This window comes from Parastagonospora nodorum (assembly GCF_000146915.1).
Source record: "Parastagonospora nodorum SN15 chromosome Unknown scaffold_9, whole genome shotgun sequence".
Classification (NCBI taxonomy): Eukaryota; Fungi; Ascomycota; class Dothideomycetes; order Pleosporales; family Phaeosphaeriaceae; genus Parastagonospora; species Parastagonospora nodorum.
Genome location: NW_001884557.1, coordinates 118,206 through 136,507, shown reverse-complemented (window position 1 = coordinate 136,507; position 18,302 = coordinate 118,206). Strand labels below are relative to the sequence as shown.

At 51.1% G+C, this 18,302-nt stretch overlaps 6 protein-coding genes across 6 annotated transcripts; 2 read left to right on the top strand and 4 right to left on the bottom strand.

Moving 5' to 3' along the window:
- Nucleotides 1–105: 105 nt before the first annotated feature.
- Nucleotides 106–885, bottom strand: SNOG_06130 (hypothetical protein; the record flags this gene model as incomplete). The annotated part of the gene is made up of 3 exons (XM_001796462.1): nt 106–220; nt 280–620; nt 673–885. 3 exons carry the CDS (start codon nt 883–885, stop codon nt 106–108), a joined length of 669 nt encoding a protein of 222 aa, XP_001796514.1.
- Nucleotides 886–1,647: 762 nt separating this feature from the next.
- SNOG_06129 (hypothetical protein) lies at nt 1,648–3,206 on the bottom strand (the record flags this gene model as incomplete). The annotated part of the gene is made up of 3 exons (XM_001796461.1): nt 1,648–1,893; nt 1,944–2,158; nt 2,208–3,206. The coding sequence occupies 3 exons, from the start codon at nt 3,204–3,206 to the stop codon at nt 1,779–1,781; spliced, it is 1,329 nt and encodes a 442-aa protein (XP_001796513.1). The 3' UTR covers nt 1,648–1,778.
- Nucleotides 3,207–4,824: 1,618 nt separating this feature from the next.
- Nucleotides 4,825–5,951, top strand: SNOG_06128 (hypothetical protein; the record flags this gene model as incomplete). The annotated part of the gene is made up of 3 exons (XM_001796460.1): nt 4,825–5,070; nt 5,120–5,687; nt 5,746–5,951. The coding sequence occupies 3 exons, from the start codon at nt 4,825–4,827 to the stop codon at nt 5,811–5,813; spliced, it is 882 nt and encodes a 293-aa protein (XP_001796512.1). The 3' UTR covers nt 5,814–5,951.
- A 712-nt stretch (nt 5,952–6,663) lies between these two features.
- Nucleotides 6,664–7,108, bottom strand: SNOG_06127 (hypothetical protein; the record flags this gene model as incomplete). The annotated part of the gene is made up of 3 exons (XM_001796459.1): nt 6,664–6,856; nt 6,880–6,913; nt 7,081–7,108. 3 exons carry the CDS (start codon nt 7,106–7,108, stop codon nt 6,664–6,666), a joined length of 255 nt encoding a protein of 84 aa, XP_001796511.1.
- A 727-nt stretch (nt 7,109–7,835) lies between these two features.
- Nucleotides 7,836–8,183, bottom strand: SNOG_06126 (hypothetical protein; the record flags this gene model as incomplete). The annotated part of the gene is made up of 2 exons (XM_001796458.1): nt 7,836–7,995; nt 8,041–8,183. 2 exons carry the CDS (start codon nt 8,181–8,183, stop codon nt 7,836–7,838), a joined length of 303 nt encoding a protein of 100 aa, XP_001796510.1.
- A 1,308-nt stretch (nt 8,184–9,491) lies between these two features.
- Nucleotides 9,492–17,790, top strand: SNOG_06125 (hypothetical protein; the record flags this gene model as incomplete). Its single annotated transcript, XM_001796457.1, has 7 exons — nt 9,492–9,546; nt 10,232–10,639; nt 10,696–10,811; nt 10,899–11,097; nt 11,149–11,387; nt 11,437–16,849; nt 17,129–17,790. The coding sequence occupies 7 exons, from the start codon at nt 9,492–9,494 to the stop codon at nt 17,788–17,790; spliced, it is 7,092 nt and encodes a 2,363-aa protein (XP_001796509.1).
- Nucleotides 17,791–18,302: the final 512 nt, after the last annotated feature.

Sequence of the window (18,302 nt, the reverse complement as noted above, 5' to 3'; positions counted from 1 at the left end):
TGAACACCGCGCTGAGCCCAAAGTTATGCTCCAACCCATCAATCATTACTCATCCTCCGTACCTGTCTCTCCAGCTCATCGACTATGCTATCTCTCTGCGCCTCCTCATATCCCGGCGGCGGTTCCAGCGGTGGTTGGAAGTTTGCCGCCTGTGGACTCGGCACAGGGCTCGCTCGTTGTCGCGGACTCGTAGGCTGAGGAGCAGGCATTGCTGCGCTCTCTGTCCGCTCGCTGGGGACGGGCTCTGCCACTCGTGTATGTGTCCCGCTCTCCTCGTACGCCGGTAAATCCTCTAGATGCACATTGCTCATGTTGATGCTGCGGCCTCCGTCTTCTGCGTCCGCCCCGCTTTCCCGGGCCACGTCGACAGCCTGCCGTAACCGCTCCTTGAGGCGCTCGAATGTGCTGGCAAAATCAAAGGCGCCGCCTTCCTTGAACTCCATGACCATGTCGAGCTCAGCGTGCTGCGAGGGTATGCCGCCGCCCGAGACGGGCTGGATGAGGGCTTCCCATTTGTTGGCGCCGAACCATGGGGCTGTTACGCGCGAGTCGGTGACGTTGAGGATGGGGACGGCGAAGGATTGGAGCGTTGGTGTGGGCGAGACGGGGAGGTAGATTATCTTCAGGGGCGTTAGTATGGCGAGGCTGCCAAGGTCATGTGAGAGAAAGTACCCGTCGGTTCGTGAGGTATACAACGCCCGACTTGCATTGCTGGGAATACGACTCGCTGGGCGAATGCCGATGGCTCGTCTGCAGCGACAGCGTCGTGCGTGGTGGAGACTGGTAGAGCGTCGTTTCGCCCGGCAGAGGCGTATATCCGCCGCCATCAGCGAGCATAACCCAACTAGGCTTGCGGTTAGACTTTGCTTTCGACCCCGACTTCATCGTTGCTGTTCCCGGAAGCTGCCTGTGTTCTAGGCTTCACTCGAGCTTCCGCGGGGTAGCGAGGGGCAAGCAGCACCAAAACCACCCAGAACCAAAGAAAAGAAAGTCGCAGACAAGTAAGAAGAGAGTAGAGAGACACAAAGAATGGGAGCGGTACTGACTTGATAGACATATTGGGACCTTATGCACAACCTTCCGTTTACCGTTCTCGAGTAATGCAGGAATAGTTCGTTGCCAAATGTAAATGGCGCCCCTCGACAGACTCGACTTGTCGCGTTGCCTGCAGGGAACCGCCGTGTCGCAAGTAAACGGACCGCCTTCCCCGTCGAATCAGAAATACAATCCCTCGGTGGCGTGCTGCGAGTGATGTGCTTTAGCTTGTATAGCGGGGACGAACGGTGGGGTCGCCGTCGAGCTGCCCTGCGTATCGCGGCGGGCGCGGCTTTGGCGATAGACGATAATGAAACCCAGGGACGCTGTTGATGACGGTCCGATTGCGTTAATGTCGATGGGCAGTCCAACAAACCGAGAGTCGTGATGGATATACAGTTGTTGGTGTTGGTGCATGAAGTGACGACGCGTCAGAGGGTCTAGAAGGTAGAAGAGTGATCGCCCGCAGCTGGTGCAGGTCTCGTGAGGTGCTTGCGTCACTCACTCCATTCCAATGTTGTGGAGGACAGTTTGCGCATCGCATGCCGCTCGGCCAAATTCACGGACAAAGCATCTGCATGTTTTCTTCAGTGTTTCGAGAAACTCAAATGCGACTACATCACATCGGTTGCGATGTGATTGACAGCTGTGACAGCCATCGACACAATATCGGCATCATCAACAGCTACATACATCACCATTGAATAATACAAGACTGCTAACAGCCCACCTCACAATATCCCCTAATTCCACTTCTCAACCTTATACTCCCCCCTCAGAACCTGCTGAATCGTCTCATCCGCAATCTCCACTGCATCGTATTTCTCATACTCCTTTGCAAGCCGTTTCGAAGTTTCTCTGCTCTTGGTCAGCATTACTCTCCCATTCCCAGTCGTACTTGCACATACCTATAGCTCGCATTATTCAAAATTTCGTCGAATGAGTCGGCAATCATCTTCGGGTTCGTCTTGTAGACCGCATTATATATACCAACGCCGACATAGTTGATAATTCCGCCCGTGTGCGACTTGTCTTGCCCGACGCCGGATACGATCATTGGAACGCCTGCGCGTAGGCCTTGTTGGATGGTGCCGTATCCGCCATTCGTGATGAGGACATCGACCTACACTCACATTAGTACGACATCTCTGTCAGAGAAAGAACCAACTCACATAAGGAAGCGCCAAATCCACGGGGATAAACTTCTCCACCCTCGCATTCTTTGGGACGTCAAAACCCCCAGCCTCCGACGTAACCAGCGTCGCCATGACAAACACATCCTCCCTATCCTTCAGCGCCTCCAACGCCGGGAGGATCAGCGCGGTGTTTTCGAAGACTACACTACTCGATGTCACAGCCACAATCTTCTTGCCCGCTGCCTTCGCAGCAACGACTTCATTCCACCACTCAGGCAGCTTCCTCTCCGCAACCCCCACGCCCACCGGCGCGCCCACAAACTTCACATTCTTGCGCCAATCGCTCCTTGGATATTCAAACTCCGGCACACCATATTGCAGCAGCACATCCGACGCCGACGCAAACATGTCATAAAGACTCGGAAAGTATTTCTTCGCGCCCATATCTGCCAGCGTCTTGCGCAAATACGCAGTCACCTCTTTATCTGGATACGACTCATACCTTTCCTGCTGCGCCTTGAAGTGAATCTCCCTGGACGAGGGGGAAGTATCTGGATGTCTGCCTGATTGAAACGGAAACGTATCGTTACTCGCAGCGGGATAAGGTGCAACCGCAATACCAATAATAGCATCTGGACGAATCCCCTCCGCGCCGAGAAAAACGGGCGTCATCCCACCAAACGAGAAGTCATTCATGTATATCAGCGGCTGCTCAGCTCCGTACTCTTCCCGTATCGACTTGAAAAGCCGCTGGAGAGTCCGATGCTGCGCGGGGATCGAGTCTGTGAAGATCGTCTTGAACGCAAAAATGTTAGATTCATGACCCGTGAGCGTGACAAAATGTGCCATCTTCTCGGGCTCCATATACCCCGGGCCCGCGCCTTCAATGGGCACGTGTATGGCGCCGATGGACTCGATGGCGTCTTTGAAGTCCGGGTTGCTGAGGAAGTGTACGGGATAGCCGAGTTTAATTAGGCCTTCTGCGATGGTGGTGATCTTTTCAATGTGGCTGGAAAATTGATCAGATGAGTTCATGTCATGGTTTGAGGTGAATGGACCTGAATGCCGGCGTAGAAGCCATGACGATGGGCGTCTTTGAGCGCGGGAGAACGGGCGCATTCTTGCTGCGCAAGAAATCCAGCAGTGATGGATTGAAAAATTGGGCGTAGAGAAGTGCAATCAGCGGAACTAGTCCCGCCAGCAATAATGAGCGTGACGGCATGATGGAGAGCAGCAGACACGAAGACTAAAAAAATCCAACAATTCAATAGTATAGAAATGGCAATGCCTTTGTTTATGTACACAACCCAAGTCGTGATTCGTGCTTACGTCGTGCAACCTATCAACGTTACAGGTGCTGACGGTTAGGCCAGCCATGAGCTGTCACGACTAGTCTGGGGCCAACTCCACACTATCAGCCGCAGATCTGACAGGTCTAGCTACTACCGATCAATGGTGCTTGTGCAGATGTCGGGATACTACTGGCGCTTGTTGCATGCAAGGCGAGATGGGAAGATAAGATGCCGTTGGGTTAGCATAAGGCGCATGCTGACCGGCTCAGGCATCAGCGTTGAAATTGGACTGGAAAATTCTTGGAGGTAATGCACACACTTGCATGTTGTCGAACAAGACACATATGATAGAAAATATTTTGTTCTCACGCTTAAGCTTTATGAAAACCGCATATGCTTTGCCTGCCATAGTCAGGTAGGTTTGTCATGAATGAAAGTCGAAACACGGTTTATGCAGATCGTTGTAACCGACGTCGCTGTGGCGCCTGGTGTGAGTTTCGATGCTTCAGGCGATTGATGAATTGGAGAGCATGAGCACTCTCAAGCTCCGATATATGTAGGAACCGTTCTTCACTTCGAATCATCTCAGCTGTGCATTATAAATAATTAAGGCATGTGTCAGCGGTAATCAGCATGCTTGTCTCCACAATACCATGCGGCTGACTGCAGCAACGTGCAATGTATTCGGAATATCCTACCTTCAGGACAACAGCGTATGGAAACATGTATAGAAGCTGGAAGTGGCCTACTACCCTGAAGTTGAATATGCGATGTAGGATACGCCCATCTCGGATGACGCCCCAGGTGTGCAGCAATCCCAACTGACTCCTCACAGCTTTACTCAAACAGAAAAATACGGCAAGCGGGCAATTGCGAATGGTTATTCAAAGAGAGATGTGCAAAAAGGGATCACGAGTGATGCAGAGGTTTGTACGAAGTACGAAGTAGTTATTCCGCAGTTTCCGCACCCTGACCCTCGTTTCCGAAGCCCGGGAGAACCCCGCACTCGACCTGAAGTCAGTTCAACCAACCACATTGCATCTGGACGTCAGCTGGGCATGATTGCCGACTACCGAAGCGCCTTTTCTGTGCTATCTTTGCCTTAGTGCAGCGTAGGGCGTGTAATGATAGCTAAAACCGAGGCATGGTGATCGACAATAGGAAGTGAGGTTGCCACTTTCTTATTGCTTCAATTGTTGTAATACTTGCCGCTTTCTTTGCGTCGCAATTGCCAATTTCACCAAACCTATAGGTTTTTCTCTGCGACCAAGTCCAGCTCTGGTGTTAGATTCATTTCTTGGACTTCTCGTGATCGCCTCCTGTTTATTGCCGGCTCAGATTTTTGAACCCTACAAGTAAACATGTCGCCACCATCAGCAATTGAGCCTCAGAACGGCGATGACAAGAAACCAAACACCACCGCCCCGCTCGAACCAGGTCTCGACGAAAAGCGAGGCAAAATGGAAACACTGAGTTTCCCCAAGCCACCAAAGTTCGATGATCCGTACAAGGAGCGCGCATACCTCAAAGGCCGACTCGCCGCCGCCTTTCGCATATTTGGAAAATATGGATTCGATGAGGGTGTGGCTGGACACATTACCTTGCGAGTGAGTCTACCATCTACGCGTTTCGATATCTGCACTGACATGCGCTTAGGACCCCGTAGAACCAACACACTTTTGGGTGAATCCCTTTGGCGTCGCATTTTCACTGATGAAAGCATCCGACCTAATCCTCGTTAATGCAGAGGGAAAAGTAATCGACGGCGGAGAAGTCCGTCTACTAAATACTGCCGCATACATGATCCACCACGCAGTCCACACCGCGCGTCCGGATGTCATGTGTGCCGCCCACTCGCATTCAATCTACGGCCGCACATTCTGCGCTCTAGGTCGAAAACTCGACACCATTACGCAAGACAGCTGCGCCTTCCACAACGACCATGTAGTGTATAACAGTTTCAAGGGCGTGGTGTTGGCGGAAGAAGAGGGTAAAAATATTGCAAAAGCACTAGGGGATAAGAAGGCAGCGTTGTTGCAGAATCATGGCCTGTTGACTGTGGGAAAGAGTATTGAGGAGGCGGTGTTTTGGTTCGTGAGTCTGGAGAAATGCTGCCATTCGCAGTTGATGGCGGATGCGGCGGTGGCGGGCAGAGGTGAGTTGATTCATATTGATGAGGAAGATGCGGCGTATACGTATAAGACGGTTGGGACGCCGATTGCTGGTATGTTTGAATCTCATGCGGTTAAGAGGTGAAGGAGAGATGTACTGACATTGCACAGGATGGTTTTCGGCGAAGCCAATGTTTGATGTTATCCACAAGGAGACGGGTGGAGACTATCTGGAATGAGCGATGGAGAATCGGAAACTTGACTACCATGAAGAGGCATTAAGAGTTTGACGTGGTAGCATAAGGAAAAATCGCTCTTCGTTAGCTGCTTCGAAATAGCAAATCTTTTTAAATTGATCATTCACCAAAGGCGCATTTCTAGGCCTAGAGCAATATCCATTGCCACTATTCTCCTCCATGATTGATTGATTAATTTACCAATCCGAGGGAAACCCTCCCAGGAGGTATGAATAAGGGCTCAGCTCAGGGTTTCGAGCGGTGACACACTACCTGGGACGCATGGTCTAAAGTACAGTGCTGAAGTGCACAGCATTCGGGATTGCTACGCCTTCGCCGATTAAGGGAGAAACTAGTGTTACGGGAGGGAGGTCCAATAGGCCGTTGAGTCGAGCTATACAACGAGGAATTGATATTTTCGCTCATTAATGCATTGATCGGCTACAAGGCATCGACAGCGACAGTGGGTATGAGTAGCAATCCCTGAACAGGAGTATAAACACACGTGTCTGGCAGCGATACGGCTTCAAATTCCATCCATTCGCCGCGTGGCATCACTGTAGCGCTGCATCTGAAATGTGAGGGCGCATGCAATGAGACTGCGCCAACAGAACGGCAAGCGCGTGGGGTTTCCGTAGCTCAGCTCAAGTCTGCAAGAGAGTAGCAAAATTTGAAAGGGACGTCATAGTGATCGAAGCTCTTGTGGCTGTTGCATCTTCCCAACAAGGTCAAGATCGTGCACTTTGTTTATTTTCTTTGCTTCTTCTAGGAAGCGATAGCCACTATACTTTTGGGCGAGTCAGTGGGGGCGATTCTTTCACAGCAGAGCATAAGTATTCTTGCAGCTCGTGATTCACAGGCAATGCATTTGCATACGGACAGAGAAAATGCTGAGGTAAATGCAGTGGGCGGTGCGTAATTCGCCAAGTTGGATCAGACTGTTCAGCCCAGACGTGCATATACGCAGCAAGCTGAAGCGCTCTCCAGATTGTACTTTGCCTGTCAGCGTGGGGTGTGTGCGCGTTCCGCCCACTGCCTTCGAAAGCCTGCGGCGGGGTTTGCAGCTTACTTTCGACAAAAGCTCGCTGTGTGCTGCACGCCGCCTATAGATCGTTACCACACCACTGCATCCTATACGAGGCGAGTGCGCAAGTGCTCGTGCTAATGCAGCCTGTTAGGTTATTGTAGCCCGAGAAACTCAACAACACACTGCTGCTTGTTCGGCTGTTGCATTGTTCTTAGCACGGTAAGTTTGCGCGGCTTTACTTACGGAGGTTTTCTTCGCGAGGACGGGACATGGTCAGCCAAACCAGGAAGCTGGTACAGATCATTCAGATTATGTTCTGATCGCTGACGTCGCTATGCTAAAAAAAAAAGGGCCCTGTATTCCCCGCAAAGCCTCGAGCCGGATAGCCAGACATGTCCGTTCTGACACCGCAATGATGAGTATGATGAACGGACGACCTGACAGGTTCATGAGTTATGCTGACAGCTCGCTCAAGAGGAATATGCCAGCCTTCAGCTCATTGGCCTCCTGACTGACCGATCACTCACAAGGTGCGAGCAATGTGCTCATGTCTGAAGATGTCAGCCAATCGTCCACATCGACTCGTAGCCTAAGGCATTGACGTGGTCAGCTCGCCGACAAAAGTGGTAGATCGTAGGGAACGTCCGCTTGCGAGATCCGGGGCGAGGGAGTCTGGCGCCGGCCTTCCCGCTAGATAGGCGGTCGTTCCCTTAGCATCCCGCTTCGCCTAAGCGGGAGGCTGGTGGCTGGTAAACTAGTTAAATTGACGCTTGTTTGACATGGATGCACGGTCAAAGCCGTAATTTCTGGAGGATCCATCGGCTGCCTGCATTTGGTGAGTAAATCTTGCTGCAAAGAATGGAGGCTGTAGAACCGGAGGACCCGGTTGATGTGCTGAATGTCGGCTTGGGAATCGTATATAGCTGTCTCTTGCTCCACACCAAACATTGAGATCGGGGCTTGACGGTTTGTATCAAACCGACCCCGACGTAGATCAATCACGACGTGATTGCCTCGAACGTGTTCCCAAATCGCTTCCACCCGGTGGTAAATGCGATGATGTACCTATCGGAGGCCGGCACCCTGCGATTCTCGAATGGGATAGTTTTATGATGCGAAGCTGCCGACTTGACGGTTTCGGATTGCATGATCGCCCACCTTGGCCATTTGTGGGTTGAGCCTTTCATCGATATGCAGACTTACATGCACATGCATGCAGGCGGGGTCATGGAGACTCGGTCTTGCCGCTTATTGTGCGGATCGATGATGTGGCGGAGGACCGGCACGATGAAAAGCCTCGCAATGACATTCTGTGCATCACGAACAGCCTGCATATACCTAGGCATGGTTTCGTGGCAATGGACGTGCGGACATGAATCTGGGGTAGGAGGTGCTGCAGAGATGTATGTAGATACAAGGGTCGATTGCTAAGCGAAGATTCAGCTGGATCAATGGTCTTTCTGATGTGCGACAACAAAGACTATACAAAACTGCATCAGAACTGAATTCCGATATAGCGGCTGGTCCGATGCGTCCAAAGGGGGGGCATTCGATATCAGCGATTAAAGTTAATCTAAGCGAGAAGCTACATCTGACGCGTGTCTTCCCGAAGAAAGGCGCCAGAACCTTTTGGGTATGTTCTCAGCTCCGTTCATCGCTACCGTCGATCATGCAGACAGTCAAAGCTTTCTGGCTCCAGAGCTGACCCAATCATATAGCCAGAGGTCTCTGATGCAGCGGGACCAGTCTCCTTCCGCCGAACATCTGCTTGGCGATTCAGCAATGCCAACCTAGGTATCATGGACATGGACCAATGAACCAAGAGCATCATGGACAGCGGTACACGTTTGCACCCCACAAACTCAGCACGCCTCCGTAAATTATGCATAGGTGGCAGCTTGACCCACAAAACAACTTGCCAATGGTTGTGGTCGGCGACTACGATATGGATCTACTGATGTGCAGGCAAACTCGCAAAAGTCGCTCAGGATGAGGTCGTTTACTGAGACATGAATGACTGAATCATTTCTACAATGCGGTGCATGGGTAAGATATGGCTAAAAGGCTCATAATGAGAGTCGTCAGTTTCGAAGTGAATGTTCTTGTGCTTGAACTCTATACTCTCGAAATAGCTATCTGAATAAACTACTTCTCGAGCCACAGGCGGTTTTTCATTATTGAAAAGGCCGCGAGGGTCTCGGGATGCTCCCGGGATCAGTGGTGCGACTGCTGATTCGACATGGGCCAAATCTCATAAACGATCGAGCTCGACTGTGCCAATCCTGTGGCGGAGACTAGTATTGGACGTCAACGTCAAGCTGCATGCCCACGAGCTAGCAATAGATTGTGTTGATGTACGAAGTAACGCGTACAGGGCATGCTAACTGCAGCCACGAAAGCGAGGCAAGCTGCCAGAGCTGAAATTTGTTCGGAAGCTCCGTGATCATGTCCGTCGTTCCACAGGACTGGCACGCAAGCAGTCCAAACGATGTGGCTCATTTGTCCGCAGTAGCACGAGTAATGTTGCTCTCTGGAGAAAAGGCTAGCATGATCACCATAAGCCCAGCAAGCTTGACCAAGTCCTCGGAAAAAAGATGGCAGCTTTTCCAGATCCAGCTGGAGAGTTTACCATGTACCGATGACTGATCTCATTGATGCCATTAGTGTCTCGACATGTGCTCGATGACGGCGATCAATTCTCGAACCTGCGTAAGCCCCGCTTCCGATTCTCAAGCTATGGCCCATATGAATGCAGCTACATTTAAAGGAGCAACAATCTGTGATCAAACGCCACGACTCTCAAAGCTTATGACATAGCACCATTCTCCACATGTTTAAAGGATTTAAATCGCTCCGTAAGTCCTTTTTCACTTTTGAATAACCATTATTTTGACCATTGTACTTTTAGGAAAACACCGGAAAGGGTCAAAGGATTCAGACGCTTCATCAGACACGTCTCAACGCTCATCATTAAACATTCCCGAAGCCTCCACCACGTCACCAGCCTCGACTTTCGCACATAGTCGACAGAGCTCACTGTCAGCACAGACACTGCCAGGTCAGAGAACAAGACCCGTATCAGAAGATTTCGCTGCACCCTCGCCCTCAAGGCCTGCACCAGTTCCGAGACCAGCCACAGAAGCAGCAATTGAGCCCGCAATTGTTTCTAATAGCCATATACTCCCTGCACGTGGTAGCGAGAATATCCGCACTGTTCCTCAGCCCGAAGAGCTTGCACCAGTCCCAACACCAGTTACCAAAAGCACTCTGCCACTCGAGATAGAAGCCCTCGGTCAATCACCGAACACTTCCAATACGTCTCAGACACAGTTTTCAGTCCAGTCCAACATCTCAGCCAATTCTTTGATAACCTCTTCCACACCGACACGCCCAGGCCAAATCACAGCGTACAGAAGCGATATGGCGTCGCAAAGAGTATCATCCTATGGCGGCATCAATGGCCAGAGCGGTACTAATGGTGTGCTGAGCCCTCCAATGTCGCCCAAGGCTGCGTTTCGATCAAAGGGTCGTCTCCCTTCGTTCACGTCATCGCGCGCTCCGAGCCACAATCTGAGCACCATGAAGACAGTCAGCAAGCGCGCCAATGGTGGGAACAGCTACAAGATTGGTCTCGTCCAAGAATCAGCAGCTGCTCTCAAGAAGCGAAGCATGGCCGAGCTTGGTGCTGGCGTGTATCAGTCTGTCAGCAACGTCTCTTATGTCAACTTTCTCGAGTGGATTAGGTCGGAGCGGCTGACTACGCTTCCCCACAAAGGAAGCCGCTGGGATAAAGTCCTCATTCGTAAGTTGCCCAAAGTCTGGACTGCCCCTGAACGCATCACTGAACTTTCCTTCCAGGTGCTCTTTACTTTGCCGAGCAGCTTCACAACTTTGAACAGGCGATTCAGGGCTTCGCGCTGGAGAGCAGCGCTGCTGCCGCGATTGGTTATGGCCACGCGCAGCTGCTTCTTGAGGTGAGCCACGGCACTGACTCCACCATTGCGCGAGAATGGGGAGGTAGTAAACCCAATTCAGGTCACCTTTGCTGACGACATCTACAGTTGAGCCACGACAACTCCGAGGCCCTTGACAAGGCGTTTTCCGTGTTTTACAAATTTGCCATGTCGTTCTCGTCCGTTTTGCACCGCTCAGAATTATTGTCGGCGACTTCGGAGATTCGCGAGCAACTGTGCATGTTGTACACTGACCTTTTATCGCTTGTGGTCAACGTGGCAGTCAAGTTCTACAAGACTGTACATGGTGAGTACCAGTGAGACTTGCAAAACCTTGGATCTGTGCTGACAATATCAGGCATGACTGCTGGTTCTGCGAGCCTGGACATTTTCGAGCTCTTTGGAGATACCATTGAATCCTTTCGCACACGCCAAAACTCGGTGATCGAGTTGATTTGGGGCTCTCAAATCGAAAATGAGGATTTTGAGGAAGGCGAAGCATTGGATGTCCAGGTGCTGAGCAGATGGCTGGCACCACAGGACCGTGTTCTGGCCTCATTAAACCGTGATCATAGTACTTTTGTTGATCAGCAAGTGGTGAGTAACCCCGCGTCCTCATCAAGACATTCCCTAATGTTGTTTATAGGAATTCACTTGCCTCTGGTTCCAAAAGCACTTGTCCAAATTCTTCCAAAGCCAAAACAACTTTTTACTAGTCACGGGCGAAAAAGGGTCAGGCAAGACCACCATTGCAGGGTCCGTCGTTGAACGGCTTCAACGACCCATGAACCGCAAGCAGTACGACACGCTATTTTGCTCTCTTTCTCCAGACATTCCAACCACGGCGACTTCGCTCGCCATTGTCAAGACGCTGCTGTTTCAGCTTTTGAACCTTCGCGTTGGCAACATGGGATTGTACTATGCCATCTTCCGGGCATATCATCAGTGTAGAACCACTGGCGACCTCAAGGTTTACGAAGACTACTTGTGGACTGCTCTGGGTGATGCGCTAGCACACCCAGTCGAGGGAAGCAATGAGCTCGCCATTATTGTCGACGGCCTCGACGAGATTGCCGACTCCAAATCGGCATCCATTCAATCTGCGGGTGGAATGAGTCCAGCCTCTCTCCTAGAGAAGTTGGTTACCGTTACCAACCAGGGTCGTGGCGTCAGGCTGATCACATTGGGATCGTCAATCAAGATGCCATCGTCGGCCAAGGGAACACACCATCAAATTACGCGCGAAGACTTGCGTGAAGATTTGCACGCAGTCGCACTTCGAGCCTTGGTCCACAACCACAACTTCCATGGACAGCGAGCCTATGATCAGGAGCAGTTCCTTGACCGCATCATCCAGACGGCCAACGGATCCTTCCTGTACACGATCCTCGTTTGCCAAATTTTGAATGCCCAAAAGTCGCCCGAGACTGTCACAAAATTTCTCGACACTGTAGAAAAGCAAAAGCCGTCGATCCAAGAGTTGATACTCCAGCTATTCACATCGCTAAACACTACGAGCCAGGCCAAGACTGTGGTGTCGTGGATCCTGGCAGCAGAGCGTCCACTCACTATCGACGAAATCCACACGCTATTCACCATCGACGTGCAACGCGGCACTATCTCAGATACTGGCATCAAGACCAACGACATTATAAAGTCTCTTGAGCCAATTCTGACAATTCACGAGCGAATCGTGCGCTTCAAGCATCCCATTGTTCACGCTGCTCTTTACGACTTTGCCGATCAGAACAAGCTCCCTATTCCACTAAAAGAGAGCGAGACCGACTTGCTACTGCGCGTCTTGACTTATGCCAAGTCTGTGCTACGAGAGAAAGGCGAGCCTACTCTTGACAACTCTGATCCGTCTTTTGGAGATCGCCTGTACCACCAGCACCACCTCTTGGAGTATACTGTCCGCTACTGGGTACTTCATTTGCAGCAATCGCCATTGGCACCACAGACTTCGGGAGCTTATAAGCCTTCGTCGGAGCTTCAGAAGGCTCTACCCGAGTCGACTGTTTTCCCAATTCTAGAGCAGCTTGTTTGGGAGACCCAGCTTCCCATGCCCCAAGCGATTGACCTACACAAGCTCGTCGGCACAGTGCGCCGCGCAAACTTTGGAGAGAACCACCCAAGTGTACTCCAAACTTTCTTGTCCATTGCGACTAGTTACCTACTCATCTCTAACCCTCAAGACTCTGCCAAATACTTTTACTGGTCTACGACCATTAGTCGCAAGGTGTTGAGCGATATCCATCCATTGACGTTGGAATGCGCAAACCATTACCTCAAAATCACCGAGAGTCTGACAACGACAACTCGCACAGAGGTCATGACCCATCGGGAAACTATACTCACCATACTCGTCACCGCCTATGAGCGACAATATGGCAGTACTTCTGAGCTGGTGATTCATACTCGCAAGTTGCTTGTGGAGCTGTATGCCTCGATCAAGGAAGAGGATAAGGCAATGGAGATTTATCGCCTTATTCAAGAGGCAACCGTCCAGCAGTACGGCCGCAACTCGCACCAAGCCCAAGATATCCAGGGACATATGAATGTTGTTCTTGGTAAGGGCAAAGGTGATAGAAGCATTGACGGTTACCAAGAATCGTTCTTCCACGGAGACGAGGAAGAAGACCACAGTGTGGAAGTCTTTGACATTGGTTCGATTGTCGCCTATCTCCGCCTTGCCGAAACCCACGCATCTAAAAAAGAGTTTGCACTTGCCGAGAAGACGTATGTGGAGCTCTGGCAAGAAGTTTCTTCCAAGACTCGCACTGCACGTTCCCTTGAATGGCACGAGAAGAACATTGAAGTTGCGACGGGCTACTCGCAATTCCTGAAGTCTCAAAAGAGGTCGTCGGAATCAGCGAGCGTCTTGACATCCATTTGGAAACAGTACGAGCACAGTCAATTGTCGTTTGCGGAAAGTATAGTCTCCCGTCTCACCAATGTCGCCAAAGAGATGCGATCCGTTGGTATGCATACCCAAGCCCTGTCAATCTTCAAGTATGCAAGCTCGTATTTCAAGAGCGTCCGCCAAGAGGAATCTTCCATTTCCCGGGAAATCAATCAGCAGCTATCTGAGACGTCTACTGAACTCGTCAAGCAGAGTCTCAACTCTTCTGGCAGTGTTACTGAGACGACAACCACCGTCTCAGAGTCTGTATTCCAGGACGTCTTTTTCTCCATTATCCACTCGTCCAAGACAATTGACTCGAGCACAATTGCTCTTGCAAAGAAGCTCACTGCGCAGTACATGGCAAAGAGAAACTACACTGCTGCCATCAACGTAATTACTGCGACTCTGCAGCGAACCTGGTCTTCGTTCTTGGCTGATTCCATTCATGATGTTACCATGACATCGACCTTTACGCAGGAATCCATTGAGCTGGTTGAGCAGCTTGCCGAGTGCTATCTCCAGACGAGGCAACTCGAAAAGGTGGAAGATATGTATAACCGCTTCTTCCGTGCCGTACTGGTCGCACAAAAGGTTGACCAGACCGTCTTCGACAAGTCCAAGACTTTGCTTATTACCTTTTACGACAAGCATGGCTATTCGGACAAAGCCATTAGCATCTACCAGGAGATGCTGGTGTACCACCGCAACAGAGTTGGTCCCGCTCACGAGCTGACAATCCAAACGTTGTACACGTTGGCGACGCGCTGCCAAAAGCACCCCCGAAACCACCCATACTGGATCGATTACTACCTGCAAATCATTACAAGCCTCAACAAGGACTCTGATGTTTGCCATCCAGCTGCTCTAGATGCCATCACTGTGGTTACAACTACCTACTGGGAAGACCGACGTTATGCAGAAGCAGTGAGCATTTACCGTGTCTTATGGAAGACTTTTACCACCAAGACCAAAGAGCACAAGGTTTTCACCGAAGTCAAGTTTGTGCAAACGCTATACGAGCGCTTCTACCAGTGTCTAGAAGAAACCAAGGCCAGCTGGACAGAGCTATACCAGGTCAGCAACGAGTACCGCGAGACTGTCAAGGCCGTGTTTGGCGCAGAGTCTACTATTGCTGTTGAAGCTACTCTTTCGCTCGCGCAGGTTGCGCAGCGTAGTGAGGAGCATGCTTCCCAGGCGATTGCTCTCTACGAGGATGTATCTAGCAGGTCTAAGACTGTCACCACTCGCACAAACACCAGCGATATCAACCAAGCCTTGTCGTCGTTATACGTCAAGCAGATTCAGTCTGCATCTTCGAGCAATATGAAGGCTGAAACTGTTCAGCGTGCTCTGACCATGTCCGAGTCTCAGTTGCAAGATTCCACACGTGCATATGGGTACTCGCACGAGTCTTCGCTCACCCACTTGCGCGAGCTCTCGACGCTGTACAGCCGTCAGCAAAAGACTGATCTTGCAGTCAAGCAGCTCAACACTGCTGTTTCGCAGATCATTAGCAAGGAAAATTCGAGTCAGAAGCAAATTGAGAGTGCAGAGTCCATTGCCTCTACTTTCCGCTCAATTGATCAGGCCAGTACCGCTGAAAGCCTTGTCCAGGAACTGCACCGCCAGATTTGCGCCAAAGACACTCGCTATGCATCCAAGTGGTCTTTTGATTTGACAAAGAGCACACGTTCATCTCTTGCGTTCCTTGCAGCCCTCCAGTATAACCTGCGCAAGGATCTGACCATTACTTTCCCCGAGATCATGGCAGATCTGACACTCGAGTACATCTACTTTGAGCAGTTCCACCACACCTTGGAGAACAACGAGAGCTTGACCGACATTCTCTTGGCTGCCGCGCCTCTCCGCTGGTTCCTTCGCCGCAACCATCAACACGACATGATTACAGTTGTTGAGGACCAGGCCGTTGGTCTATTCGTCAAGCGTGATGCCCAAGACCTGAACACGCAGAGCAAAGAGTCTCCTCGCATCTTCATTATTGGCATCATGGACCATTTGGGTAATGGACGCAACAAGAACTTTAACCGCAGCGTCATCCTCGCTTCAAACGACAGCGTCAGCAAGCTCGTCAAGGCCAAGAAATTCCCCGAGGCATACGACATTGCCAACTTGGGCTTCTTGTACGCCAGCAAGCACGACGGATACAATGGCCCTCGTGCCATTAGCATGGGCTTCAAGCTTGCCTCTCTGCTTGTCGGCGACCGAGGAGGCCAAAAGTGTCCCGACGCTGCTCTGCGCAAGAAGATGCTTGAGCTTAGCAACAAGATTGTCAAGCGCATCTTGGAGATTTGCAAGAACCTCAACATCAACTTTGCCCAGGTACAACTATACGAGCTCTCTCGTCTCAGTGTGCTCCTTGGCGAGCAGCAAGACTACGAGACGCTCGAGTGGCTCCTCACCACTCTGTGGAACACTCGCGACGCGCAGCGCACATGGCCCGCAACCATTCTTCTCAACCTTGGCCGCCGTCTCATCTGTGCTCGCTACCTCGCGGAACGCCCTGTCAAGGCAATCCGTCTTGCCGAAGACATTGCGTACAATATGCGTCGTGCCCACGGGCCTCGCGCACCCGTCACAATCGAGACATACGAGCTGCTCGCAGAGCTGTACACCTCAACGGCGCTCACATACCAAAAGGATGCAAAGACGGCAGGCCTGGCGTCTGAGTTCTTCAAGAAGGCTGTTGGCGTGCACGAGGACGTTTTGCGCCTTGTCGTCAACCATCAGGGCGGCAGCGAAGACGAGTCCGATGACGAACTTGACACTACGGCTGCGCTGTTGGCCAAGGAGGGCGTCAAGGTGAAGCGTCACGACGGACAAAATGCACCCGCGCTCGACGCTGCGCAGATCGACAGGTCTGCACTTGCGCTCAAGCACCTCAATTTGTTGAAGATGGCGTACCAGCGTCTGGGCGGCTGGCCCAAGTCTTACTCTGAGTATGAGCACTTGAATGCGCAGTTGTTCCGCGTGTTTGGCGCAGAGAGCGGCTGGAAGGGCGTCCAGGGTACGGAGAAGTGGGATGCCAAGGGTTTTGGTAACGGAAAGGCGGAGAGCCAGGATGGTGCTTTCAATGGTTTAGAAGACTGGAGCTTTGGTAGCGAGGAGGTGATTTTGGATGCGCAGAAGCATCAAGGTGAACAAGGAGGGATGATGATGGTTCAGGGACAGTAGAGAGTAGAAGGTGATAGTCTGATATCGGCGTAATCGCGTGTTTGTTAAACTCTTTGAAATCCCCTTTCCCAGTAATACATCAGATGAGTTCCAAAATTGCGCTGTGTGGCTGTTTGTGTAATTTTGAAATTCCAACCGTGGTTCACGATGGCTTAGCTGGGACCCTTTTCCACAAACCATTCCAAGAATCCTTTTCACACCAAAGATACTTTGACACTTATCGTACTTCTCCATATCAAAGGTAAAGACATTTACATGTCTCTGCACACCTTGCAACTCTTTACGCTTTTCATCATGGCATCAGGCTCATCAAAGCACCTGCCTCTCACGTCGTACCCCATGACCATTTCACCACTACGTTTGCTATGCGTTCTTGGCGCATACGAAGAACACGAGCCCAAGACATTGCACATGCCCTGGATGTCTCTTAAACAGTCTGGTATTGACAAAGGCGACACTGTCAAGGACTGTAATGCAAAGGGCTTCATCCATGGCCAAAAGTTACAGTCACATAGGCTCAGCACAATTCCCCTCCAAAAAGAGAAGGTCTTTCCGCATTGCCAAAGCGTGCATAGGGCAGGAAATGACGAAAAAATGTATCCACAGCATGGAGACTTGAAAAGCGCAATGTTCAAGCGTTGCCGTCATGTTGGGGAAGACGTGCTACGCAAGCAGAGAACTGAACTTGTAAGAAAAGGCGATTACAATGGAATAAAAGTGCTCGATGTGGAAGAGGTTGAAGAGGTTGAAATTGGGCGCTCCAGCGAGATTCAAAAGAAGGCCTCTTTGAACAAAAAGTTGGCGGAAGAGATGAAGGCTGAATTGCAACTGGCGGAAGAAAAGAGGAAAGCAGCGCGAGAAGCAAGGAGAGCGAATAGACAAAAGAAGGAACCATCCAGTTAGGCTTGCGTTGTGACGATACAAGAAGGCACAGGCTGAATGACTACGCCACTACTTCGTAAAGGTTGGTGTTGTGGTGGATGACTGTGGACGGCGATCCATTTTGGTCATGCACACCAGGCACGTGCCCACGCGTTTCGACCCCACCCACTTCCAGAAACATTCACCAGCAAGACAGACTCGCTGCCAGATCTGACGGCTGTATTTCGGTCGATCTCAACCTCGAGTGCTTCCATCACCCCGCGGCATTTTAGTGCTAAATGGACGCGTCTAGTCGGGTGAATCCACGGCTAAATGACCACACCAACATTCTAGAGTAGGAGCTCATGTCCACGCTGTACATCTGTCGGCTCAGTACCGCCAGGAACCGCTTTTCAGCACGACTACGACCGTCTTGGACACCATGTCATGTGCTTGGCTTCTGGAACGTGGTGCCGGTGGGTAATCGGCTTCCAAGTCCGTCTCGCGGGGGCGGCTGTACCCCTCCAGCCATAAAAGCATTCGCGATGCCTCGA